This window comes from Canis lupus, chromosome 3, assembly GCF_003254725.2.
Source record: "Canis lupus dingo isolate Sandy chromosome 3, ASM325472v2, whole genome shotgun sequence".
NCBI lineage: Eukaryota > Metazoa > Chordata > Mammalia > Carnivora > Canidae > Canis > Canis lupus.
Window position 1 is genome coordinate 85,171,279 of NC_064245.1, and position 27,141 is coordinate 85,198,419.

Below are 27,141 nucleotides of genomic sequence, written 5' to 3' on the forward strand. Positions count from 1 at the left end.
TGTGGTTTGGGGGCCCCCCGCCGAAGGTGCCACTCCACGGGTCCCCTAGCTTTGCTTGTTTGCTCCTCCAAAGCTGCTGTTCTGCTATCGATGGTTTTAGCCCCAACTGCTTAGCTTCTGGGATTTCAGGGTTACTCTTACCACCGAATTTTAGCGTAGATGGTGTCACTGCAGTTTTTTCTCCTGCAATAGGATAGCACCTGGGGGCTCGGGGAGACTAAAAAACACCCGCTGCTGCTACCATTGTGCCTCCTATACGACTGATTATTTTTAAATGATTTGTATGTTTCTATTTATATTATAATGCCCAGGATAGGGCAGACTGTGGTACAGTCACATATAAATCCCAGGCGCAGGTGGGATTTACTTCTTGCTCATGTCACAGTTCAGCTCAGGCAGCGGGCTCTCCGGGTAGTCCCGCAAGCGCTGGCCGACATGTCCTGGCTTTTCCATCTTGCAAACTCTTTGCTTATGTCCAAACAGGAAGAGAAAAGTGGTCAATCATGACCACTGCTTGTGAAGTTTCCTCGCCAGGCCCGGGAGCCACGTCTATGACTGGCCGGCACTAGTAACCACGACAGAGGCTGGCAAAGGCAGGGCGACACCGAGAAGCTCCGTGCTGTTGGCCAAGCAATTTGGGAGAAAAGACCTACTCTAAAGCATAGGGCTGCCTGCCTGTCCTTGTACCTGTAAGAGGATTTCAGATGTAATGTGATTAGATAACACTCACTATCTGGCTTTAACAAGGCTTTAATTCCATCAGTACAAGACTTTAAATTAAAAAAAAAAAAACAAAAAAAAACTGGTAACTCAAACTGTTTTCAAGTCTGCAAAAAACCTTCCACAGGTTTTCCACAGCCTCCAATTCCTGATAAATTCGGGGGAGAATTAGAAAGCATATGATTAAACAAAATTAAAATGTCTCTAATTAAAATTAAAAAAAAGTCTCCAATTACAAAGGTTCCAGTTAAATATGGCTTTTGGAATTTTATTTTTTTATTTTTGTATATTTTTTTATTGGAGTTCGATTTGCCAACATATAGCATAACACCCAGTACTCATCCCATAAAGTGGCCCCCTCAGTGGCTTTTGGAATTTTAAAGAATTAAACTATACCACTAACATAGGAGGGAAACGGTGGTTTGGCATCATTTATAAACATAAATGTGTTCACAAACATTCTAAATATTCAATATACATACTTCAGGAGAACTGTGACCTTAAGACAATGATTTTTATTACCTTTACTCTACCAAGTTTGACACTATAAATATACTCACTGAAAAAATTAACACTATATTTAAATAAGAAACAAGTTCATGAAAATTTACAAAATATAACCAATGTATTCTGACTTATGATCATATTTTAAATATTTCAACTTTACTCTTCTAGCCTGGTCAGGCCATTTAAAAATATTTCCACACTATTTTAACTTCAGGATATAAAACAGTAGGAATTTACTAAGTTTTCCATTATAAAAATTAATTTAGCAATTTCTCAAAATACTGAAAAAACTGTTTTATGAAAGCAGTACCCATATCAAAACAACTTATTTTCTTTAAGAACCCATCTTCAAAAGGCACATTTTAATTACTAGTATTTATCTAAAGATAGTAGTTGAGTTTTGAACTTCCAGTCAATTTCCCATGATCTCAGCAGGAAGATCACGGAAGGTCAGGGAAGGCAGGAGAACACACGTATCCAGGGAGCTGGTACTAAGGCAGCAGTGTTCTCACTTGCCACATCCACGGAGACCATGAGAAAGAGGTGAAGGAAGGGGGATCTGCAGATCTGTCTCCCATCCTAATTTAACCTTCGTGAACATTTTTTACACAAAAATATCTAATTAAAAAAAGAATCACAAGAAAGAAAGCTAAAAAACCGAAAGGCCCAGACCACAAACTGCCAGTTTAGTTTGAGTGGTGATGTTATTACTTGTTTGGGGCCTGAAGAAGAGAACGAAGCTTCTGGTTCCTTGTAATCACATATTCATACTGGGCTCATCTCAACTTAAATCATTTGGTGAGTTACAAGTGCTATGAAGTCCTAGGGTGCAAGGCATACGGATTTTCAAAATCAAATATAAATGACTTTATGGTTATCTCTGTCACGTTCCCCTTTAGTTAGGGCTGATATTCTAAAGTTGATTGTTAATTATAGTAACACCGGTAATTTCAAGTCCCCTATAATCTGTTATTTTTAAGGGCTTATTGCCCTAGGACCCCAAAATGCAATCCAACATACACTCTGAGGTATGGTTTATTTTTCAGTGAAGTTAATACTAACTGAAGCACTAAACTGAGTATGATCAATACTAAAGTACTAATTGATTAAGTAACTGATCCCATGCAAGAAATAAAAGGGACTTTTACTGTGACTTTGGAATTTCAAAATATTGGGGATCTGCCTTAATTTCATGTTAGTCCCCTCCATCTCAGTTCAGTGTTTCCATTTTTTAAAAAAGGGGGAATATCTTCATCGTATTTCTTTACTGTAACAAAATAATTGACAGAAAATATTCTGAAGTACAGAAAATAAAATGGTCACCTTTTACTCAACCAAAATATAACTTTCTGGTCCCTAACCACAGTCACTTTGGGGGCACTTCTTCAAGTTCTAAAATAGCAGCTTTTTCAATTAAGGCAACATTGCTCTATTCTTACCTGTTTTTCTATTAACCACTTATTAAAGCTCACAAGAGCAGTTTCATCCTCTAAGGCCTTTTATGATGCAAGAACAGTGAATATGAACATCCTTCTCAATGTTTAAAAAGAATATAAAAAGTTATTCAAAGTCAACACTTATTTTTCTATTGGGAATTCTAAAGTAATTACAGTCATTTCAGAATATGTAAACCACGAAATTACCTCTTATACTAACATTGACAACATAAAATACAATTTTTCTACAAAAATACAATATAGGAGATATATTGCTTCTTCCCTGAAATAGAAATTTAATATTTGGACAAAAAAAACTGTAAACTTCTGATTACATTCAAGAGATAACCTTTTAAAGACTTACATTATTTGAGGTTTTGTAACTGGAGCGCTTAACAGATTTGCATTACTGTATTGTTTTAATAACATAATAATGCCAAAAGGGTTGTAAAAGTACATCTGCTACCAGGAGGAAAAGAATGGCTTCCTGCAGTGGACAGTCTGGGTGAATGAATTGCTCAGATGGACAATTCGCCCCTGATTTCCACCTTGACTGCGCTCCACAATCACACAAGGCATTTGTACCAGCTGCACAGGACTCTTCCCGTCTTTCAGTGCCTGAGTAAGATTTAAGATCTGTGGAAAGAAGAGATATCTTCACCAGTTCAAATAAGATAAAACCTTTGTTCAGTTCACCGACCTAATTTTAACCATTTATTCATGATTATAATTTTTATTTCATTCATTTATGCCCATTAGACTGAATAAAGTGAATGGTTTCATATTCTCCATTTGACATAGAAGCTAAACAAAGACTGGTCTAAACAGTCTGCTTTTTCCATAATTTGGCTATTGTTGATAGTGCTGCTATAAACATCAATGTGCATGTATCCCTCTGAATCAGAATTTTTGTGTTCTTTGTGTAAATTGCTGGGTCATAGGGTAGCTCTATTTTGAACTTCTTGAGGAACCTCCATACTGTTTTCCAGAGTGACTGCAACCAGCTTGCATTCCCACCAACAGTGTCTGGAAGGAGACCAAATAGCCATCAACTGATGAATGGGTAAAGAAGACATGGAACATAGATACAATGGAATTGTTACTCAGCCGTAAGAAAAAATGAAACCTTGCCATTTGTAATGACATGGATGGAGCTAGAGGGTATTATGCTAAGTGAAATAAATCGGTCAGAGAAAGATGAATACCATGATTGCATTCATTATGTGGAATTTAAGAAACAAAACAAATGATCATAGGGGAAAAAAAGAGAAGTAAACCAAGAAACAGACTTTTAACTATAGAGAACAAATTGACAGTTACCAGAGGGGAGGTGGGTGAGGGGATGAGGGAAACAGGGATGAAGGAAACAGGAGGGCACCTGCTGTGATGGGCACCAGGTGTTGTATGGAAGTGCTGAATCACTAAATTGTACATCCAAAACTAATATACACTGTATGTTAACTGGAATTTAATGAAAACTTAAAATAGTGTGCTTTTAACCACATACTTGCCTTATCCACTCATTCTACAAAAAAATTTTTTTTGCATGCCTACTACCTGGTAGTGGTAGGCTCTAAGTGCTGGAGCAACAAAAATAACAAAAAGCCCTGCTTCCACACAGCTTGCATTTTAGCAGGGGGAGGAGTCAATAAGTATGATTCAGTAAATTATACCATGTATTTTAGGGTAAAAGTGCCATGGGAAAGCATGATGCAAGGCAAGGAGGTTAGAGATTTGGGGAAGTTGCCATTTAAAATAAAGTTCCATTTAAGAGTTTACTCTTAAATAGAAAAAATAAAACTAGGAAGAGTACATAAATATAGTACATTCCATGTTTAAACACCCTCTCAGAATTGCTACTTTGAGTGCATAAATAAGGTTATGAAACAATGCATAGTTTCAGATAAAATAAAATTTTAATAATTCATTTTCTTTTTTTCCTGCACATCAGGTAAAAAACTTCCTTTGTTATGTACTTTAGAAATAAAGATGTCTCCTTCAGGTATTTGAAGATATCTGATATAGAAATAGTACACATTTTAGTGGTTCTTGTAAAGACTATTTAATAGTCATAGCATAAAGGTTTCAACATAAAGCCATACTAATAAATAAAATTCATAATACTTCGAATAGTATAAACTGGATGGCTTAGGTCCTAGCAAATGCTAAGTATTTAACACCTCAGGGAAATAAATCTTTACCAGCTACAGTAGTAACTCATTGAATTTACATTTTAGGATCCCTTTTAAGTTCTTCCCTTAAAATCTTCTAGGCTGGCTATATCTGGATAATTACACAAAGAATTCCTGAAATTCACATTTATAAGTATTGTTTTTATCATGAAAATCCATGTGGGCACCAGCATGGTTAAGGAAAGAAATGTTCTGGTTAGTTTTTTCTTCTGGTTTAAAGAATTCTACTCTAAAAATGTAAGTCTAAACACACTAATTTAAGTAATATCTAATGTTTTCCTGACTCTAAAGATGTGATTGTTGTAGAGAATCTGGAAAACAGAATAGTACAAAGAAAATTAAACTCATTCTACATGTTTAAGAATTTTTATTTATATATAATTTGCTTATACATATATATGTATAAGCAAAAATTACTCAATCCTAAAACTATCCTAAATATTAATGTTTCTTTGAAAGCTGAGTAAACACTTGATGATCTTGCATTTATTTATTAAAGAAACATCTATGGAACATGCACTGTGTTGGGGAGGAGAGAAGACTGAGTGAGGGGAAAAAAAGCCATGTGAGCCCTTAAAGTACACACATCCCAGAAACAAAGAGCCATGTGAACAAACAACTGGAATAAAAAGTGATAAATATTTGAACAACAGTGGATCTGTGCCCTGACTCATAATCTTAACCAGCCCCTCCCCAGAGATCACCCATTTTTTCCTTCCTGAAAGAACAAACGAATCTATTATTATATGTTTAATTCAGAGAAGGCTACCTTTAGAAACAGACTAAGCACTGCAGACAAGGAGAAACATTTAGTCTCCATCGATGCCACATCTGAGACCTGGGTAGGGATGTGATGGTTAAGCCAAAGGCAGGTGGTATAAACTCACAGACTTCCACACTTCCACATACAGACTTTGCTTTCCTTTAGACTAGTTCCCTGGTCCTCAAATTTTAGTGGGTTTAAGAAATTACTGCACTATCTAAAACCACACACACTCACTTCATGCTTGACTTTAAGCTGTAGCAAGCAACAGTAACATGCCCAACATACTGTTTTAACATCTAATTTTTGAGTTGGCTGCAACATCAGTGTATTTCCAGGGATGCTGCAGACAACAGAACTCTGAGTGCCAGGAGGAGCCTGGGAAGACAAGACTGGAGTTTGAAGGAAAACCGTCCCCCAGAGGAGGAGGAAAAGGCACTGAAGAGTGGCAGCAATGCACATAAGGGCGTCCCTGGGAAATGGGAAACAGGAGGGAAGGACTTAGGAGTGGCCAGGCTGAGGGGAAGCCACCACTGACAAGCGATAAGGCAGGTGCATAGGAGGAACGAAAGAAGAGTGCAAAAGGTCCTGTGGACCGTGCTCTAAGTCGGCACTGGAGCCTATGCACACCCAGGGGTCATGAACATGGTAAGCTGCAGGAGACATGATCAGATTTGCTATTAGAGAGATGGTTCTGGTTTAATGTCAAAGAGATAGGAAAAGAGGTCAGGACACCACTTATAAATGATTAAGTGCAGAGAAGAGATGAGAGGGGTCTCAGGCAGAGGCAACGTCTAAATGTAGCTGATGGGCCAGACGAAGAGCCCCTACTTTTATAGATTAAATGTTAATAGTGCATAGAAGTGTATAGATTAATATAAATAGATAATAGAAATGTACAGATTAAGTGTTACTTAACCCCTTTGAGCCAAATTGCCTCCATATGAAATGCAGGTAACTATGGAGAGCTGCTGTGAAGACAAGTGATACCAAACATCACAATATCTAGTCAAGGGTAGAGTATTCAGGAGGTACTAAAGCATTAGTTTTATTTTCTTCAACATCAATTATTACTGATTCTGCAAATGAGCTTCTGGTTTATAAATCACTGAATAGAAGGCCACTGAGTTACAGTTAGTACTTTTATGCCCCAATCAGTGCTCAACCTGGGTGGCATGGTGACTCACTGCTCCAGCAAAGACCAAACACATTCTATGAGAAAAACCATCAACAGGAAACAGAATTTGGTACTGAAACATCCAAGTAGATGTTTGAGGATGAAAAATATAGTAACACTCAGGAAAACAGTTATCAAAATGAGGACAAAGAATTCATGGGGGTGGGGTGGTGTGTGGAACAGGCTAACAAACAATATACAAAAAGGCCAAAAATATCTAATTTAGAACAAGAGGAAAGATGATATTGAAATCCACTTCATTTTTAATCATATGAGCCCTGGTTCGGCATAAAAGATAGAATTGCATTTTTGGGTCACTATGGAGAAAAAAAGTTAACAACTGTTTCAAAGAGAGATCTTTTTTCTTAATGAATAAGATCATAAGAAGGTTAACTTACCTGACCTCTCATCACAGACATCTGACTTTCAAAAGTGGCTTTGTTAAATCTTCTGTCGGTCTTTCATGGAATGGAAAAAAACCTCACATTATTTTAATTCCAAAAATCAAGATCTTTGAAGCAAATACTTGAGAATAAATGAACTCTTCAACTTAGCACGTAAGGCCATGTCAAAGCCTTCCTAATAGATAAAATAACGTTTAAAGAGCATTTTTACTTGATTTATTTTTGGATGCCTCTAGAATACAAGAATAGTTTAGCTATACTACAACTGGTTCCAAAAGGATTTAAAATGAACTTCTAGCCAACGGTTCAGGCTTTTTAAAGAGGATTAAATCAGAGCAGCTCACCTAGCATTTATTATAATTCATAGAGTACTTTTGTAAAAATTCAACTTTTGAAGAAAACAACTTGTGAAGTTTTAATATAGTCTCACTTCAGAGAGCACTCATAATCAGTTCACAAATTTATGCTCCTGTAAAGTAAAACTGTTAATTCCTTTTTAGGTTAGGTTCTACTGTAAGTAGTGATACCAGAAGCAGTAAATTGTAAATTAGCTCTATTAAGAAAATCTCCTCTAAGATTTATTTCATTTTCTGCAATAATTAACTAAAATTTTATTTACCTTAAAAAGTTCATGAAGATCTTCACATAAATCTTGCACAAAATTCATGTCAGAAATATATGGTAGAATTAAATTTCTTATTTCTTCAGAAAAAGGAACTTTTGCTTGAGGAAGCCAAGCCCAGTGAAATGGATCTAACAAAAGAGAGAGAAAGAGAGGAAGAAGTTATCAGAGGATGATCATCCTGATTCCAAGTTTGGATGGTCAATTTATTTTTTTAAAAATATTCATTTATTTATTCATGAGACACACAGAGAGAGGCAGAGACACAGGCAGCGGGAGCAGCAGGCTCCTCGCGGGGAAGCCCAGTGTGGGACGCGATCCGGGATCATGCCCTGAGCCAAAGGCAGACGCTCAACCGCTGAGCCACTCAGGCATCCCCTGGATGGTCAATTTAGATGGTAAAGCATAGTAAGATACTACTAAAACTAATTAGGTTCCTGAGTTTTGTTTTTTTTTTTTTAATATTTATTTATTCATGAGAGACACACAGAGAGAGAGACACACACACACACACAGACAGAGACAGAGACACCGGCAGAGGGAGAAGCAGGCTCCACGCAGGGAGCCTGACGTGGGACTGTGGGACTCGATCCCGGGACTCCAGGATCATGCCCTGGGCCGAAGGCAGGCACTAAACTGCTGAGCCACCCAGGGATCCCCAGTTCCTGAGTTTTAGATAGCAAAGAGTAAGAATCTTGATAATGAGTCTATCTCAAACAGCCCTACATCAAAAAATATATCTGAATCTCTGGTTCCTCAGTTTGGAAATTATAGGACAGCTAAGTGTACCTATTAAAAGAATCTCAAATTGGGTGAAAAAAAAAATCCAGTTAAGTGTTGTTTATAAGTCATATACTTAAAACAAAATGATGGAAGTCAAAAATAAAAGTATAGAATAATACCAGGTAAATGCTAATAAAAAGAAATGAGGTGTAGCAATGTTACAATAGATAAAATAAGTAAAAACCATCAAGAAGAATAAAATGGGATATATTTCACACTAATAAAAGAATAAGCCACCAGCAAAATAAAATGCCGAGCCTTTACGTGAAACACACAGCAAAAAAAGGTATAGAAATGGAGAAAGAAATTGCCAAAATCACAATTACAATGAACTTCAACTCAAAAATTATCAGACCAAAAAAATAATATGATTTGACTAACAACAAACTTTAATCAACAGACAGATGCAAAACTTTGTGTTCACATTCTTTTCAAGTACTTTCAAACTGGCCATCTAACAGATTATAAAGGAATTACTAACAAATTTCAAACAGAATTCACCCAGCCACATTCACAGATCACAACGCAGTAAAATTCAAAATGACAATGGGCATTAAAAAAAAAAATCAACTGAGAGAAATTTTAAAACCAAACAAAATCTTCCTAAGTTACTCCCATCAAAGGGAAAAATCTGATAGCATGAACATGCAGAGCAGAACAGAGCAGCCCCTATCTAATCTATGGTTTAGCCAAAAGGATACCTACAGAAAAACATATAGGAGAGCAAAACAGTATGAACACAATCAGAGGAAAAGAATAACGATGGAAAACACAAATCAGTGAAAGGGAAAAAGCAAATAAACAAGATGAAAACCTGATCAATAAAAGGTCAATTATATTTTTTTAAAAAAGCAGAAAATAAATAAATATAAAAAGGTCAATGCTTTGTAATCAACAAGTCTGTGGCAAGCTTAATAATTAAAAAAAAAAAAAAGCCCACTAAAAACAGTAGAAATTTAAAAAGTCATAGTCATGGGACACCAGGGTGCTCAGTGGTTGAGCGGCTGCCTTTGGCTCAGATTGAGATCCTGGGGTCCTGGGATCGAGTCCCACATCAGGCTCCCCATGGGAGCCCGCTTCTCTCTCTGCCTCTGTGTCTCTCATGAATAAATAAATAAAATCTTAAAAAATAAAAATAGAAAGGCATAGTCATAGATACAGACATTATTTATTTATGTATTTTTAAAGTAAGCTCCACTCAAACTCATGACCCTGAGATTAAGACCTGAGCTGAGAGCAAGAGCTGGACACTTAATTGACTGAGCCATCCAGGCATCCCGATACAGAGATTATTTAACATATAAATAATTATTTATATTTATTTATATTGACATATATTTCAACCATATAAAAACAATTAAGAACTAGTACAATGAACTCCTATATTTTGAATAATCTAATTCCCAAATTGTTGCAAAACGTGTCACCTATCTCTACTTTTCCTCCCCCTAAATATTTTAAGGCAAATTAGATGATATCATTTCCTTTCACCCCTACATACTTAATATGCATAGAGACTTTTTTTTTTTAATTTTTTTTTTTATTTATTTATGATAGTCACAGAGAGAGAGAGAGAGAGAGAGAGAGAGGCAGAGACACAGGCAGAGGGAGAAGCAGGCTCCATGCACCAGGAGCCCGACGTGGGATTCGATCCCGGATCTCCAGGATCGCGCCCTGGGCCAAAGGCAGGCGCCAAACCGCTGCGCCACCCAGGGATCCCAAGACTTTTTTTAATTATAAGAGAATTCTATAAAAAATTATACACCCATAAATATAGAACTCAAGATGTCATGAACAATTTTAAGCAAAATAAAAATATCTAAAACTAGCTCCAGAAGATGCAGCAAGCCAGACTATTAACCAGAGAGACTGGTAAGGCAATTAAAAGACTACTCACTTAGAAGGAAGGAGGTAGGCCCAAAATGTTTTGTAAGTGAATACTACCCAAAACATAAAAGTTAAATTCTAGCCCAATATTAAAATAGATATGATTTCCATATTGTAAATATTTAAAAACTTACTCTACAAGACTAACACAAGCCGAAAAAAACAAAAACAAACCAGATGCAGTCATTCAAAGCTAAGCAAACAATACATGGCAAGGCCCATGCAGTACACATCTCTGCATTCCCAACATCTAGGTGAGAGCCGTAATCAATGGTTCTCCTTTGCCCAGTTTTTCTTCTCCTTTTCTGATATCTGTAAGTTTTGTTCCCTTCCTATTCTGGAAAAGGGTAATTATGGAATTGATTGGTGGTTCTAAATACTCACATGTTCTCCACTCATCAGGATGCTTAAAGGGAAATGCCAGACCATTATCAATTGCAGCTATTTTAATAAGTGATTCTTTATCATCAATCCATTTTGTTTCCTAAAGAAGAAAAAAAAAATGGTCTGCTGATAAAAAAATTTATATGAATATTTCCAAAAGATCAAGTATTAAATAAATTTTAAAAAACTACTGAGGTTTAAAGACATTTTATTTGAAGAGCCTATAAAAATAAAAAGTTGCCAGAAAATACAAGTTTTTACCCATGAAAGGAAGAAACTGTCTTATAATTATAAATCAGTAAGAATTTCATAATCATCGTTTTTAAAATTTGTTGTTATAAATTTAGATAGTAATAGTTTCATTTTTTTTCTCTTTGGGGAAGAGCACCTGGAATTTTTAAACTTAAAAATATGTTGTTCCAGATAATTTATTGCTAGTTGCACTGCTTAAATATATGACATATGCAAAATATGAATATTTTAAAGAGAATGTAACAAAACTACCTTATGAAAAATTTAGTCTTTCCCAGGGTCCCCTAGACTAAAATACGATTTTCTAAATAAAACTTCCCAAAGTTTATTTTCTAAATAAAACTCCTCAAAGAACAAATATAATAAGCTTCAGTAGAAGGAATCTCAAGATACTATTAATTACAGAGTGCAGGCCATTCCTAACTTCTCCATTCTTGCATAGCTGAAACAAAGACCTTGCCAGCAAGAGAGTTCTCATGTTAAAAGAGTACTTATTATGCAAAGATAGACAGCTGCCATTATTAAGTGGCCTATATAAAAACAAAAGGTGAAAACGATAATTGTAAAATTAAAAGTGTTAACATGAAGGGCTGTTTGATACATATCTGATTTGTTTCTTTTGGTTTATATCAAATATCTTACCTCAATGAAAATGCACAAAATACTTAAAAGAATGAAATTTTTTTTTTTAAGAATTTATTTATTGGGGCAGCCTTGGTGGCTCAGCGGTTTAGTGCCTGCCTTCAGCCCAGGGCCTGATCCTGGAGACCCAGGATCGAGTCCCATATTGGGCTCCCTGTGTGGAGCCTGCTTCTCCCTCTGCCTGGTCTCTGCCTCTCTCTCTCTCTCTCTGTCTCCCATGAATAAATAAATAAAATCTTTAAAAGGAAAGGGAAAAAAAATATTTTATTTATTTACTTGACAGAGAGAATGAGTGCACAAGTAGGCAGAGTGGCAGGCAGAGGGAGAGGGAGAAGCAGGCTCTTCATTGAGCATAGAGCCCGATTCGGAACTTGATCCCAGGACTGGGGTCATGACCTGAAGGCAGATGCTTAACCGACTGAGCCACCCAGGCACCCCAAGAATAAAGTTTTCAGTAAAATCTAATTGCTTAATGTATACCAATAAAACGTATTTAGAAACTATTATGAATATGTATATTTATGTGTGTATTTTAAACCTATTTCTGCTATAACTACCATTTATTTTTATTTCTTTTTTTCTATTCACAACTTTACTGAGGTATAATTTAAATACAATAAACTTTACATATTAAAGTTTACAAATATGATAAGCATTTGCAGATATGAAATTTTCACCAAATTTCCTGGTATCCTTTGCAGGCCTCCCTCCCTCTGCCCCACCTGCAGACAATCATGGTCTGCTTTCTGTCACCAGGGATTATTTGTACTTTTCTAGATTTTCATATAGTACAATCAGACAGTGTGGTCCCTTTGGTCCTCACTCAGCAGGAGTTTGAGATTCATCCACATTATTGAGTCATAAGACTCAGATAGAAGTGAATTACTAAAGTATAAACATGTTGACCCAAGATACCAGAAGCCTTTATTTTTATTACATAAAAGCAAAATAAATCTAGTGGTTCCACAACAAATTTCATAAGTTCTATAAAAATAAAAAAAAAAAAAAGTACCAAGCTGGTATCATTCTTCTATTCTAATACAACATTAAAAAAAAAAAAAAGCTACAAAGAGATTTAGAAAAATAGAATTAAAAAATGCAATGTAAATAGAAGAAGTAAAGGAAAAAGATGAAGAATAACATAAATTTAAGGGACCTTTTATAGAAATTGTGTATGTGGATAATTTTGAAATTTCCTTACCTTAATTTCCTTTCCCTGTTTCTGCTTTTCATATTTGATTAACCAATTATCATTTCCCCTGTCTTTCAAAACAAACAAAACAAACGTGTTACTTCATTTTTTATGGGTATCATAGTTTAATATCAAAGGGAAAAATCTAGTCACCTTTTGATTTTCAAGACCTTGATTGTTATCTGTGGCATATGTTTACATATTAAGAGTTCCAACTTTAACACATAAAAACTAAAAAATACTTACAAATGTTAGTACTTTTTTAGAGTTTGCTCTGTTTCTGGCATTGTTGTAAGTACTAATTCATTTAATCCTTATAACCACTCTGTAAGGTATGTATAATTATTATCAAGAACTATTAAATCAAGGTTATTAAAATCAAAGGTAACTTATCTTCACCTTAGGAAGAAAAAACATCTACTACTATTACCAGGCAAATTTCTGGGTAGATTCTCACCTCATGTTCATATAGAAGTACTCTAGTCTCTATATCAATTTTAACATTAATCCAGGACCATATTAATTAAGAAGGAAAACTCTAGAAAAGTACAACAATGCTTCTTCAGAAACGAATATAAATGAGCATTTTGAACCAGTGGTTCTCAAACTTCAGAGTGCACCAGAATTACCTGGAGGACATGTTAAAATAGACTGATGGCCCCCAGAGGCAGAGTTTCTGCTTTATAGGGCTGGGGTACACTCCTCTGAGAAGATGCACGTGTAACAAGTCCCCATGTAATACTGATCCAGCTGGTCCAGGAAACCGCATTTGGGAAGCACTCTTTTAGATTATCTACATCATTGCTCCCTTCTAGACCAGAAAAAATTAATAGTTTAATGTATTTATAGACTATACTAGCAGTTACAAATGTCAAAATAAGCAACTAAAACAATTTACATAATCAAGTTTTAATTATTCATATTATGCAGGTAACGCTTCTGGCTCTGTCCTACTGTCCAGAACCTCCCCCAGATGGGACAGGAACTGACCTCTATCACCTGGACAGGAGCCCACTAGGAGTTAGGACCTCCAGTACAGGATTACCTTTGCCAGGGAAGTCAATACTGCATCTCTGTTTTCCAAGGCAGGTAGAGAAAAAGTGGCATCGAGACTACTGCATCAAGAATTGAATACAGGGGCAACTGGGTGGCTCAGTCGGCCAGGCAGCTACCTTCAGCTCAGGTCATAATATCAAGTGTCCTGGGATCCAGCCAGGAACTGGGCTCCCTGCTCAGTGGGAAGTCTGTTTCTCTCCTCCCTCTGCCCCTCCCTCTGCTTGTGGTTTGTTTCTGTCTCTCTCAAATAAATAAAATCTTAAAAAAAATAGTGTATACAATTTGCAAGCTAACAAGATTTGAGAGAACAAATAAGAGAACTTCAATACCTGTATTTCTGATGATGTAATCCAAAATAACTAATTTTTCAAATTGTGACTGAAATTGTTTTCTAATATTCTCAGGCAATGGGTCAGCTTCAAATTTCCTAAGCCAGTATTCAGCCTCCTTGTAACCTTCAACAAATAACTGAAAGGAACCAATCTATAATTTTAAGAACTACAGTTAGAAAAGAAAGTACAAGAACAAAGGGATTACTTCTTCAATTTCTCAGCAGTATCATAAAATGTTATATAAACATAAGAAAAACAAGAGTTAATACTAATTTAAATAAACCACATTTATCAAAACTATTTTTAAGAAATACTATGTATTTCTTCATTTAATCTCACAGCACCAGGAGATGGTTTTTCTCACCCCCATTTTAGAGACTAGGGCTTAGAAAGCAGAGGACTTGCCCAAGGTTTGAGCTAACTGGTGGAGAGGCTACGAGGGAAACCAGGTCTGGTTCTTGACCTGTGCGTTTAACCCTTCATTTATAAAGCCATAGATGCAAACTCCTCTTGGAAACACTCCCTAGTCATCCCACTGGGACGAACACTCCTCCCCAATCTTCTCCAACCTTCCTACATTTAACCATCCTAACAGCTTATCATAGTGCACTCAGATGGCCTGTTCACTACTATAAGCTCTTTGAGGATGAAAAACCCGTTTTCTTTACCACTATATCCACAGCCTACAGCACACGGTGCTCAGGTCATATATGTTGAATTGCCCCCATCTCCCCCCCCAAATAAAGCTTATTACAGTAATTTACCTTAGGAGGGAGTCCTATCCGGTGGAATTTTCTACCTACTTTTGGCACTTTCTCTAAAGCATACTTTTTGCCTCTAGATTTTGCACGGTCAATTGCACTGTAGTTAAATGTCTCACTGACAAGCCAAACCACCTAGAAACATACAGTTTTAGAAAAATGGTTATTAGAATTTGCATTATAGTATTTCTACTCATATACTTCATGTACTCTAAAAATGTAAATTAGCAGAGTTTAACCCTATATGAAATGCCTCAGAATCCAAAATAGAAAGGCACAGAGATTTTGCAAACTCAGTTAAATGGCAAATGTTTCTGGGAGGGACAGCCTAAAACTGGCCAGTGGAAGCAAGAAAGAATTGTCTGGAAATGTAGAATTAGGAATGAATATTCTGAGGAAGTCTTCAAGTAAAAATTTAAAAAGGCTAATAAAAAGAAAGAAAACAGTAGTCTTTTTGAACACATTAGTTATCTCTACCTTCAAGAGAATTTCTAGAACCTAGATATTTTTCTGCTTTTTAAACATTAGTTCTTTTTCTTCTTGTCAGCACCATCTGAGCAAGGGATATTCCTTTGGGAAGCTTTGTGGATCTCCACTAAAATCAATTTATTAGTCACTCATGACTCTGAATTACCAAAACAAGGGCTCGACTTTAGGTTCTTTCATGTGAAATATTACTAAAGTGTTCACAGGGGAAAAAAAAAAAAAAGTGTTCACAGGGAAGTAAGCTATCAATTACAAGTACATAATTAAAAACAATTTCTCCCTTACCTTTGTTTTAGGTACAATGCCCAGATGAAGCTTTTCATCCACAAGGGAGGCACCAGCTTCAGAAAGGTATCCCTGATTAGGAAGCAGACAGCCTCTACCAAAGCAGCAAGGGCAGCAGACCTTATGAACATATTTGGTCCATTTTGGATTCAGTTGACCATAAGGCTCTTCTGTTCTGGGTTTAAACACACCAATAATTTTCTATATAAAAGAAGTAGAAATGTTGTTAGATTTTGATAGAGACAATCCATAAAATGCATTTTGAGAAATCATTTTGTATTTCTTCCCACCAGATTTGGACATTACCCTTACATATTAAGAGGTTAAGTTCCAGTTATATTTTTATATTCATCCTCATTCAACAACAACAACAAAAATCAGTAATCCTTTGGGCTAGTAGTTTTCAAACTGTGCTCTAAGAAACACTAGGGAAGGTGAGAATGGAGATGAAGGTAGGGCTCTAAGACTCCATGCCACTTATCTAGATCAACCCTGACTTCACCTGTTTTATTACCGTACTTCCAAGTTATGAAAGGATTCCACTGATTTTACAATGCCTGAAAGCTACTGTTCTAGGTCAAACGATATTATTATTCAGTATCTATTAAATATCAATATGATATGTTTGTTTATCATCTACTTTCTCATTAGATGTACATTCTAAAGGGCAGAGACTCTGCTTGTTAGGGCTGTATCCCAAGTACTCAGAACAGTGCTTGGTACACAGTAGGCATTCAAGCATTTCTTAAATACACTAATAAGTACAATGACAAAAAGTAGTCTCCAATACAAAGGTATTGATAGGTACAGTGACATCTGTGTTGTCAGATTCTCCTACCCAAATCTTTTTCCAGTTGTTTTTTTTTTTAACAAATCAAATTTATTTATTTTTTTAAAAAGATTTTATTTATTTATTCATGAGAGACAGAGAGAGAGAGAGAGAGAGAGAGAGAGAGAGGCAGAGACACAGGCAGAGGGAGAAGCAGGCTCCATGCAGGGAGCCTGACGTAGGACTAGATCCCCGGTCTCCAGGATCACGCCCTGGACCAAAGGTGGCGCTAACATACATCTATCTATCTATCTATCTATCTATCTATCTATCTATCTATCTATCTTTTTAATAAATTTTTTATTGGTGTTCAATTTGCCAACATATAGAATAACACCCAGTGCTCATCCCATCAAGTGCCCCCCTCAGTGCCCGTCACCCAGTCACCCCCACCCCCCACCCACCTCCCTTTCTACCACCCCTAGTTCATTTCCCAGAGTTAGGAGTCTCTAATGTTCTGTCTCCCTTTCTGATATTTCCCACTCATTTTTTCTCCTTTCCCCTTTATTCCCTTTCACCATTTTTTATATTCCCCAAATGAATCAATTTTAAATAAATCCTCTCCTCTTAAAATTGCTCATGGATGTCTATAGTTTATAATCTTTATTACTAGTCTGATAAAATATATTCATATTAAATTTAGAGAGTGAATTATCCTTAGACAAGAAATAAAAATCTTACTATAATTTTAAGTATATAATTGCTTTATAGTGCAATAAAGTCTAAGTCAGCAGTAAAAAAAGTCAACACGAACAAATTACAAAATCAAACTTAGAATAAATACATGGACATTACCTACATATATATTTAAAACTCAAAAAAGACTATGTCTTAAAATACAATTTTAATCTTTGCAAAAATATTTGGATAAAATAATAATCTTTTTTACTCCTAAAAAAAGAACTGCTGGCTATGTATCATTCAGAAAGCTTTTAGAGATAGTAATAGAGATTTCTGAAAAATTCTAGACTAAGTGAAACAAAGTCCCATATCAACTTCTCTTTTGTACCCTAGAATTATACTTTGGGTCATTTCACTATGTCACATTCCAATGCCTTCAATCTTCAGATTGCTCAGGCTCCTCTGCTGGAAAAAATACTCCTAGGCAAAATAAGCCTATGAAAAAGATCTGAAAATGACATTAAATACATCTTGAAAGTTTAAATTTCTACTTTGCTTGGCTAATATAGTTACTGTAAAGTAAGAACTTACGAATAACAAACTGAACAAACTTATTGCTGAATACGAGTATTCCATAAATACTTGAAACCAAGTATTAAAATAGTAGGACAGTAAACTATGCCTTAAAATGAATAGGTCTATATCTAAATATAGAGCACTTTCGTTAAAAACCACAAAACCCCCTGACCTTTATTTTTTAAAAGGGTGCAATCACATTTATTAGGAAAATACCTTCAGAACCTCACATTAGTGTTTTCCAAAATTTCTACTATGTATACTAGATCTGTGAAATTCTCACCCTTTTAGGATCCTTCACAAAATAACTTCCACTTGAACCTTGAGAGATTCTTTCTGGAAAAACTCCAAATTCTATTGCTTGCTCGGCTTTCAACACAACATCAGCAAATGCAGGATCATCCAAGAATGTATTCAAGGCTGAAGAACCAACAATTATTGTATTAAAAAAAACAATATTAATATAGAACATGAAGAAAAAGCCCAGCTAAAAGAATGCTTATGACAGGGACCTGTAATACTGGGTTAGGTTATTAGCATTAGGACATTAAGGTACAGAAAAATAAGTGTAATCAAGCATTGGGCTGCTTGGATCCTTCCTTTTTTCCCCCTAACCCCTCTTCTCCTTAAACTTCAAATAATGACACATGAAAAACAAAATCCCTATTTGTTGATATAATCACACTATTACCACACATTACTCTGAATTCCTCTCTTGCAGTGATTTTGTTCTTCATCCTATCTCAACTTCCAATTGCACAGTCATACTTCAGATCTGTCATTACCAATACCTGCAACCTCTCCCTATCTTTCAATTTCAAGCACCTTCTATTCTTCTAGTTCATTCCTTCTGGCACCCTGAGTCCAACAATTCTTCCATCCTGCTAGGGCCTACAAAGCACTGATCTATCACGTTGTCACTGATCTTTGTGTCCTTATGTCCCTCCTCGGCCAGCTTAAATTATGGTCAATCATCATATAATCACTCTTCCTTTCCTCCTTTCCCTCATTAGTCGCCTAGAAAAATCCCAGTCCTGGTTAAACTCAACTGCTGAGTATGCCTAGGCTGGGACAGCTAAACATGACTGGACAAACATACACAAACACAGTGCCTGATATCTCACTTTAATTTAAATTCATCACCAGAAACCTCAGGTGAGCCCTTCATGATGCCTGGGAAGCTACTACCTTCCTGTTATGGACTGTGTCCTCCCAAAATATGTTGAAGCCTTTACTCCAAAAGGAATTGTACTGAGAGATGGAGTCTTTGGGACACAATTACATTTAGATGAAGTCATGAGGATAGGGCTCCACAATAGGATCAGTGCTGAGAGCATGCTCTCTCTCTCCCTGTATCACACCAGGACACAGTGAGAAGGTGGCCATCTGTAAGCCAGACAGACAGCCCTGATCATACCAGCACTTTCATCTTGGACTTCCCACTCTCCAGAACCTTTAGAAATAAATGTGTTGTTTATACCACTCGGTCTATGGTATTTTGTTCTAACAGCTTGAACTAGCACAACTCCCAGTGCATAGTCTGTCCCACTATTCTGGGCAACTCTCTCATACCCTATTCTCTTCTCAAATTTCCAATGCCTCCTCTCTCTCAGATGATCCTAAAGAAAAGAGATGCAATCAGAAAAACCAATCATCAGCCCTCTGCACCACATCTGCCTACGACATCCTCTGCCTTCCACCTATTACTATAGATGAACCAACTAAGCTCAAAGATCAACTCAACCACTTGGTGTACCAGACTCTATCTCTTATGATTCTAGGGCATTTCTTCAGCAATTTTTTCCTGCATCAATATTTCCCTCTTTATTAGATCATTTCCATCGCCAAATGAAGCATGCTATAGTTTTTCTCATCCTAAATCTAACCCATGATACTCCCGGATGCCCCCTCATTTCTCTGACGCCCAGTATAGCAGGCCTCTACAGTTATTTATATTTACCATCTCCAATTTTCCTTCGATTTTCTCTTTGAACTCATTTTATTTATTATTTTTATTTTTATTTTTTTACTGGAGTTCAATTTGCCAACATATAGCATAACACCCAGTGCTCATCCCATCAAGTGCCCCCCTCAGTGCCCGTCACCCAGTCACCCCTACCCCTCGCCCACCTCTCTTTCCACCACCCCTGTTCGTTTCCCAGAGTTAGGCATCTCTCATGTTCTTTGAACTCACTTAAATTAGGCTTCTGTTTCAACCACTCCATTGATACAACTTTTGTTGGGGGTACGTAGTTGCTAAATCTGACGTCAGAACTCATCTTCTTGGCCAACCCCACCATATGACCTTGTTGTCCACTCCCTTCTCCTTCATTTGGTTTCCAGGATCCCTCTTCTCTAGGTTTTCCTACTTCATTGGCTCCCCTTTATATTTCCCTCACAGGTTTTCTTTGGGATGCCTCAGATTCAGTTTATGATCCTCTTTTCTTCTTCATCAACATTGACGACTCTCAAATTTCTATTTCAAGTCCTGACTTCTGCCCTAAACTCTAAACTACCATACTCAACATCTCTACTTGGATGTTTAACGGACAGCTCAAACTTTACTTCCCCAAACTCAATTCATATCTTTGCCAACCCTCTTGACTGCTTCCCTTCCAGATTTCTCTATTTGTTGCTGGCAATTCCAATCTTTCAGTTGCTCAGGCCAACAACCTTGGAATCATCCATGACCTTATACTCTCACCCCAAGAGCCAAGCCATCAGCAGGTTGCATGGCTCTACCTTACATAAACACCCAGAGTCCCACCACCTCTCACCATCTCCATTCCCTCAATGTGATTCAAGGGACTATCAACTCTCACCTAGATTATTATAAGGGTCTCCTAACTGCTCTCCATCTTTCACCCATGCCTTCTCTATACTAAACACAGAAGCTATAGCAGTAATTCCTTTAAAATGTGTCAGATCTGGGGTGCCTGGGTGGCTCAGTTGGTTAAGCACCTCCCTTCGGCTCAGGTTATGATCTCAGGATCCTGGGATCGAGCCCCACATGGGGATTCCTGTTCAGCGGGGAATCTGCTTCTCCCTTTCCCTCTGCCCTCCTTCCTGTTCCATTGCTCATGCTTGCTCTCCCTCTCAAATAAATAAAATCTTACAAAACAAAAAATAAAAAATGATGTCAGATCATGGCACTCTTGAATAAAATAACCCAACTGTTTCCCATCTCACTAAAAGAAAAAATCCAAGTCCTTATAATGGCCCCAAGGCCCTATACAATCCTCCCTATCCTCCACTTTATTTTTGTGTTTATAGTACTTATCACCTAATATAAAATTTATTTATTTCGTGAGCTATAAGAAGACAAGGATTTCTTTTACTGCTGTATGCCCAGAACTTTGATAGTTCCTGGAACATAACAGGCACTCAATAAACACTTGCAGAATGAATGAACAATTAATCATTTAAAGTGATAGACAAGGAGAAAATTATTCATACTTTACTTTGGAAGGTATTTAAATGCTATTACATGCATTCAACATCATGAACATTCAAAACATAAATTTACCTTAATTTAAAATTTGCCTTAATTCAGACAGAAACAAAACTGTTATTTATTAATTTTTAAAAGTATGTACTAAGAAAAATACTACAAAAAGAGCTATTAGGCATATTTAACTTACTTAAAAGAAGAATAAATAATGCAAGTATTTTAGTCATGTCAATACAATTGACATGCTAATTCCTCATCATTCTCATTTACCCCATGAAAGTAGTTAAGAATGGAGGAACTTTTTTCTTTATTCACTGTATATCCCTGGTACCTGGATGAGGGATCAATATTTAGCGGGTACTTAATAAATGTTTAATTGAATAAATGAAGTATTATGTGCTAGAATATGCTAGTAATAATTATCAATAGTCAAGTGGTATTTCTTCTAGGCCAAGACTCTCAACAAGAATCTAGCACTAGTATACTTTTTATAATATAATCACTGGAGGGGGCCTTTGGGCAAATATCTCAACACTTTCAATGAGACACCATTGCTTTTTTTCATGCTCCATTTATTTGGAAACAAATATAAACTCCTTCCTTTTCTGGAAATAAGTCTCCTGTAGTTTTGCCCAATATCCTAGACCTGCTATCTGGAGCAAAACAAAAGTCCACTTACTCCTTTGTTCTCAGGGATAATCCTTCACATAGCTGAAGATCACTTCATGTTCCCTTAAGTCTCATCTACTCTCTACCTCCTTCCATATGGAAGTGTTTTCGGTCGTTTCAGCATGCAAGTTGTTTTCTTGTTTCATGCCTCAGGTTTTCAAGGTGCCCCATTAAAATATTGTCTCCAGAATCGAGCCAGCAGCCCATTGCAGAGAACACAAACACCTGTCAGTGTCTGGCTGTACACCAAAATAAGAAGCACTCTAGTATTGCATTTGTTGTTTAGGAATTTGGTCACACTACATTTTCTTTAAAAGAACTTTTTTTCCAGGTAAAATTACGGCTATCCCTTTCAAGGAATAAACTATAGGTTTTGATTTGCTTGTGTATCAAAGACTTTTCTGAGGAAAATCTCAATTCTACCTCTGTGTACTTCCTTTGGGTCTTCTCTAAGAAGTGGGGACCTTCTAGTCAAGTTCCAGTCCTATCTGAGCTCCTCACTTTTCACAAGATATCCAGCACACCCTCTCAACATTTGCCCATGCTATTTCTCATGTATATTCCAAGCTTCCTTCCTAGGGCTAATTCTAAATGATCCTTCAATTCCATCTGATTACTTGTAACCCTTTATCAAAATGATCTAAGTTCCAGAACAGCAGACATCTTCGTTTTACTCTGATATATTCCAGTGCTTAAAAACAGTGCCTGGTACATAGCAGGCCCTCGATAAATCTGACAATTATTTATTAAGAAACGATCCCCTTGACCACACTTAAGAGTTATCACTGGTCCTTTAGTAACCAGAAATGAAAAGAGTTAAGAGAACCCATTTAATAAACCTTTTATGTAAGTACGCATGGTAATGATCAACTTCTCATTTTATTCTTTTTAAAGATTTATTTATTTATTCATTCAGAGAGAGTGAGAGAGAGGCAGAGACACAGAGAGGCAGAGAGAGAAGCAGGCTCCATGCAGGAAGCCCAACGTGGGACTCGATCACCGGTCTCCAGGATCACACCCCGGGCTGCAGGCGGCGCTAAACCGCTGCGCCACCGGGGCTGCCCCAATTTCTCATCTTAAATAACTAAACCAAAATGAATCGCTCCTCACTTGAGGGATTGAGATTCTGTTTTACAAAACCACAACTGCCATATTTTCTAAAAAGAATAGTAGTTAGCTCACTAGTTTGGTGATCTGAACCCTGCCTGGGGGGATTCCAGGGCTGGTCCATTTTTCAGGTCTCAAATTGGATACTATTTCCTCTGCTGAATGTTCCCGGCCCCTAAATCCAGGGTCCAGTTTTCCCTATCCAAATATACGGGCCGTTGGAACTGTCTTAATTGACCATTTCCATCATTAGGCTACAAAGCTATATGGGGAGAAGGCTGGTGACTGAACATGCTTTTTGATATCTGGTCACCACTGGCTCCCCAAAACCTCAATATCCACTGGCACCCAGCAGGTACTCAAGCATTTGAGAATGATGTATCTCGGCAATAAATGGAAAACAAAGAATAGGCTTCTTCTAATCACTGGTTCAGGAATAATCTCCTCACCACCTTTCAAAAGCTCAGTTATGGAGGATTGTCAAGACACGTAGGGCACCTACTCTTCTAGTATCTTCCTCTACATTCAGCCAGATTATCAGTGTCTAGAGGATCGATCCAGCAATGCTGGATGCTGGATGATAGCATCACCCATTACAATTTCTTCTATTAAAATGGGCTTCAGCGAAGTTATAGGAACTACTCCTATGAAACTCATCACTTCTTTACAAAGATACTATTCATCATACAGTCTCTTCTCCAAAAGATACATGACAGGTTTTCCTTTGTCAGTTCTGTTTTGATTTAAAAAAACTAGTTTAACTTCATGGGCACATTGATTGCGCTCCTCTCAAGTTGACTTCTCAGTAACTTTAAAGATCAGATTTGTGGGCAGCCTCCACCAAGCTTTTAACGTGCATTCTGCGTACTCCTATTCTAGCCTCCCTCTTACTTATTTCATCACCTTGTCCCATCCGAATCTTTCTTCTTTACACTTAAATGATGTTATCTTGTTCATATATTTATAAGCCACCATGAATCATTACAAGGCTTATACATACACACTTCCTTTCACTTTGGTAGTTCTTTGTGTGTTCTAACACCAGCCTCTAATTGTAAGCTCTCCAACAAAACCGGTAAGTGCTCCCGGTTTGTATTAACTGGCACCATGGAGAAGTCACTTCATCTCTCTGTGCCTCCTTAAAATGAGAATAACAAATAGTAGTCACTTCATGGGGTTAGTGAAGTGCACAGAACTATGCCCTACACGTACTGTTACCTAGGTATGGACTATTATCATCTTTATTACTCTCCAACTCACTGATTAAAATGACAACGAGAACAAGGAATGCCACTAATCTTTCTACTTTGACACTGACCTGACAACACTATATTTATGCTAGTTCTAGGCTCTCATCATCTTGCTCAATCAAGTAAAGGCTACAGACATTCTTCCACTGGCTAAAGTACATAAAGCTCCTATTTACATAAATAAGATAGTGAAGCACAAATGTTTATGCATTAAGCATAAGATAAAGATGTTAATATCAATCTAAAGGTAGGAATTTCTTAGAACTAGAGAGGTAGCTTCATGGAAATTGAGTGGTAAAGGACAAAGGAAGTTAATGGACTTATTAAAAAATAACTTAAAAATGTAGTTATATTACTCTGACAAACTTTTTAGGATACTGGTTTGAAATATTAAAATACTTTTTACAACTTAAAACTATTTTTAAATCCATTAAAAATAAGACCTCCATTAATAACCACAGGTAACAGTTATAATATTTGGGATCTATGGCAAAATGGAAAAAGTGCAGGATATAAAGAGAAGAACGAGGCTCAGTTGTGGCTTTACCACTTCCTGTATACTTGACTTTGGCTTACCGCTTAAGTTCTATGAACTACTAGTCATTACAGTTTTATTCATTTTCAATCTCACAACAAGGACGAGGGTAACAACTTGTCCTGCTGTTGTGAAAATTAATGAACTATACAAAAAAGGATCTTAGCAAACTATAAACTGTGATATAAATAAATCATTGCCATTTAAAAAGGGAGGAATTCTCTTTTGTAATCCATTCGTATTTGACTACTATAGTCTATCCCACTGTTACTTTTTTTTTTTAAGATTTTATGTATTCATTCATGAGAGAGAGAGGCAGAGACACAGGCAGAGGGAGAAGCAGGCTCCATGCAGGGCGCCCGACACAGAACTCGATCCCGGGTCTCCAGGATCACGCCCCCCGGCCAAACAGGACGCTAAACCGCTGAGCCACCCGGGGCTGCCCCCACTGTTACTTTTTCTAGCCTTAATTACTTTTTTTTTTTTTTTTAAACAAAACCTCACTTTCAAAGAATAAACACACTCCAGGTTTTAGGCTCTTTTTAAAATCTAGCTACCAAGGTAACTTTAGGGCAGAAAACAACAACAACAACAAGCTAGCCACACAGATCTTAGTGACTTTACAGAGAGGATTCCAGGTAATACGGAAACAAACTGTGTAGGTAGGTGAATGCGGGCCCACGTGCGATCACCATGTTTGCTCTGCTCAATGTTGTACTGCAAAGCACCCGTTAGCTAACACCATGGCAGCTGGCCTGCATGTCACACCAGTGTGCCAAAGCTTTATTCGTGAAACGCCTGAATGGCAAAGTCGGGTTCTCCTGGGCCTCTCCAATCTACCTGCCTGAGAGGACGTCTGGATTGAGTTCAGCTGCGGCACCAATTCCGGAACCGATTCTACCCAAAGTTCCTGACGTTGCAGGAGGCCCCCGTTAGAGTCCCCGGCAGCAGGACACCTAAACTCTAAAAACTCCAGAAAAACAAAGCAGTATCCATCAAAACTGCATTTCCTGTGGCCTTTCTTTAAGCCATCCCGTAGGGGGTCCCACCACAGGCCAGGAAACCGTCCCAACCACCCACAGGGAGAGGTTATCCTAATTGCACAAAGCAGCCCCCTCGCCTCTAGCTGCGATCCACACCAGCCTACCTTACTTACCATCAGGGTGGCCGCCTCCACTCCACTTGCCCCCAGAACCTTACTTTATCAACAAACACCCACGCCTGCAGGACCACGCCTTTGCTTTTACTAGTTTTCAACCTCGATATCGACCACCCTCTTTCCCACCTGAGGCCACCGCTCCACTTGGTGGGGGAAAAGTGCCCCCCACCCCCATCCCACCCCCACCCCGAGCGCAGAAATGACCCAAGAAACAAGAGGCAGCAGCTGGAGAAACCCGACGGGCCGACGTCACAATAACCACAGGAACCAGAAGGGCTAGAAACGCGCCCAGGGGCACCGGCACCCGCACCCGCACGCGGAGCATCTCCCCGCCGCCCCGCACCTGCCTCGCCCCCCGCGGCTCCGACAGCTGTCCCGGCGGCTCCGGGTTCGCGGCCCGACGCTGCAAGCCCCCGCCGGAGCACGCAGCCTACGACGTCACGACGCCGCCGGGTTCCAAAAGTTTAGGCTTCCCCGTAGGGGAGGCGCGAGGGCCGCGGTCCCCGCCCCCCCCGCCGTCCCCGCCGCGAGGGCTGCTGGGGCCGGGGCGCGACCCCCGCGAGGGCCGCCGACGCGCACGCGCAGGGAGGGCCGCGGGTCGCACCTGCAGCGCGGGGGCGTCTCCGGCCCGGGCGGGCGGGCGAGCTCCCGGGGGCGCCGCCGGCCGCGAGCAGCTGCTCGTCGTCTCCGGCCGCGGCAGGGGAGGCCGCGCCCTCCTCGCCCGCCGCCTCCGCGAGCCTGACGGCGCTCCCCGGGGCACCCTTGGGTGGCTGGGCCCAGGCGAGCCGCGGCAGCAGCGGCTCCCGCTCCTCGTCGTCCTCCTCCGGCAGGCTCCCGCCGCCGCCCGCGGACGCCGGCCGGCCGGGCTCGGGGGACTCCGCCATGGCCTCCCTCGGCGCCCTCCGCGTCCAGACCGGCTCACACAGGCGAGCTGCCCGGCTCTGGCCTCGGCATCGCGGGGCACCGGAGCGGCGGGGGCCGGCCGGGCACACCGCACGGACTCGCCCGCCGGCCGGTTGGCCCCGCGCAGCCGCCAAGCCGCGCCCCGCCGCGCGCCTGCTCT

At 38.7% G+C, this 27,141-nt stretch overlaps 1 protein-coding gene across 3 annotated transcripts; it reads right to left on the reverse strand.

Moving 5' to 3' along the window:
- Nucleotides 1–961: 961 nt before the first annotated feature.
- PI4K2B (phosphatidylinositol 4-kinase type 2 beta) lies at nt 962–27,141 on the reverse strand. Of its 3 annotated transcripts, none has more exons than XM_025437479.3 (10): nt 26,683–27,139; nt 18,191–18,327; nt 15,882–16,082; nt 15,114–15,245; nt 14,347–14,500; nt 12,971–13,032; nt 10,876–10,975; nt 7,819–7,952; nt 7,194–7,253; nt 962–3,299 (listed from the first exon to the last, which is right to left on the reverse strand). In XM_025437479.3, exons 1-10 carry the CDS (start codon nt 26,960–26,962, stop codon nt 3,126–3,128), a joined length of 1,434 nt encoding a protein of 477 aa, XP_025293264.1. In that variant the 5' UTR covers nt 26,963–27,139; the 3' UTR covers nt 962–3,125. The 3 variants fall into 3 exon arrangements, with proteins under 3 accessions (XP_025293264.1, XP_048964685.1, XP_025293265.1); XM_049108728.1 differs by lacking the exon at nt 962–3,299 and adding an exon at nt 3,372–3,689 and having other exon boundaries at nt 26,683–27,141; XM_025437480.3 differs by lacking the exon at nt 962–3,299 and having other exon boundaries at nt 7,236–7,374; nt 26,683–27,141.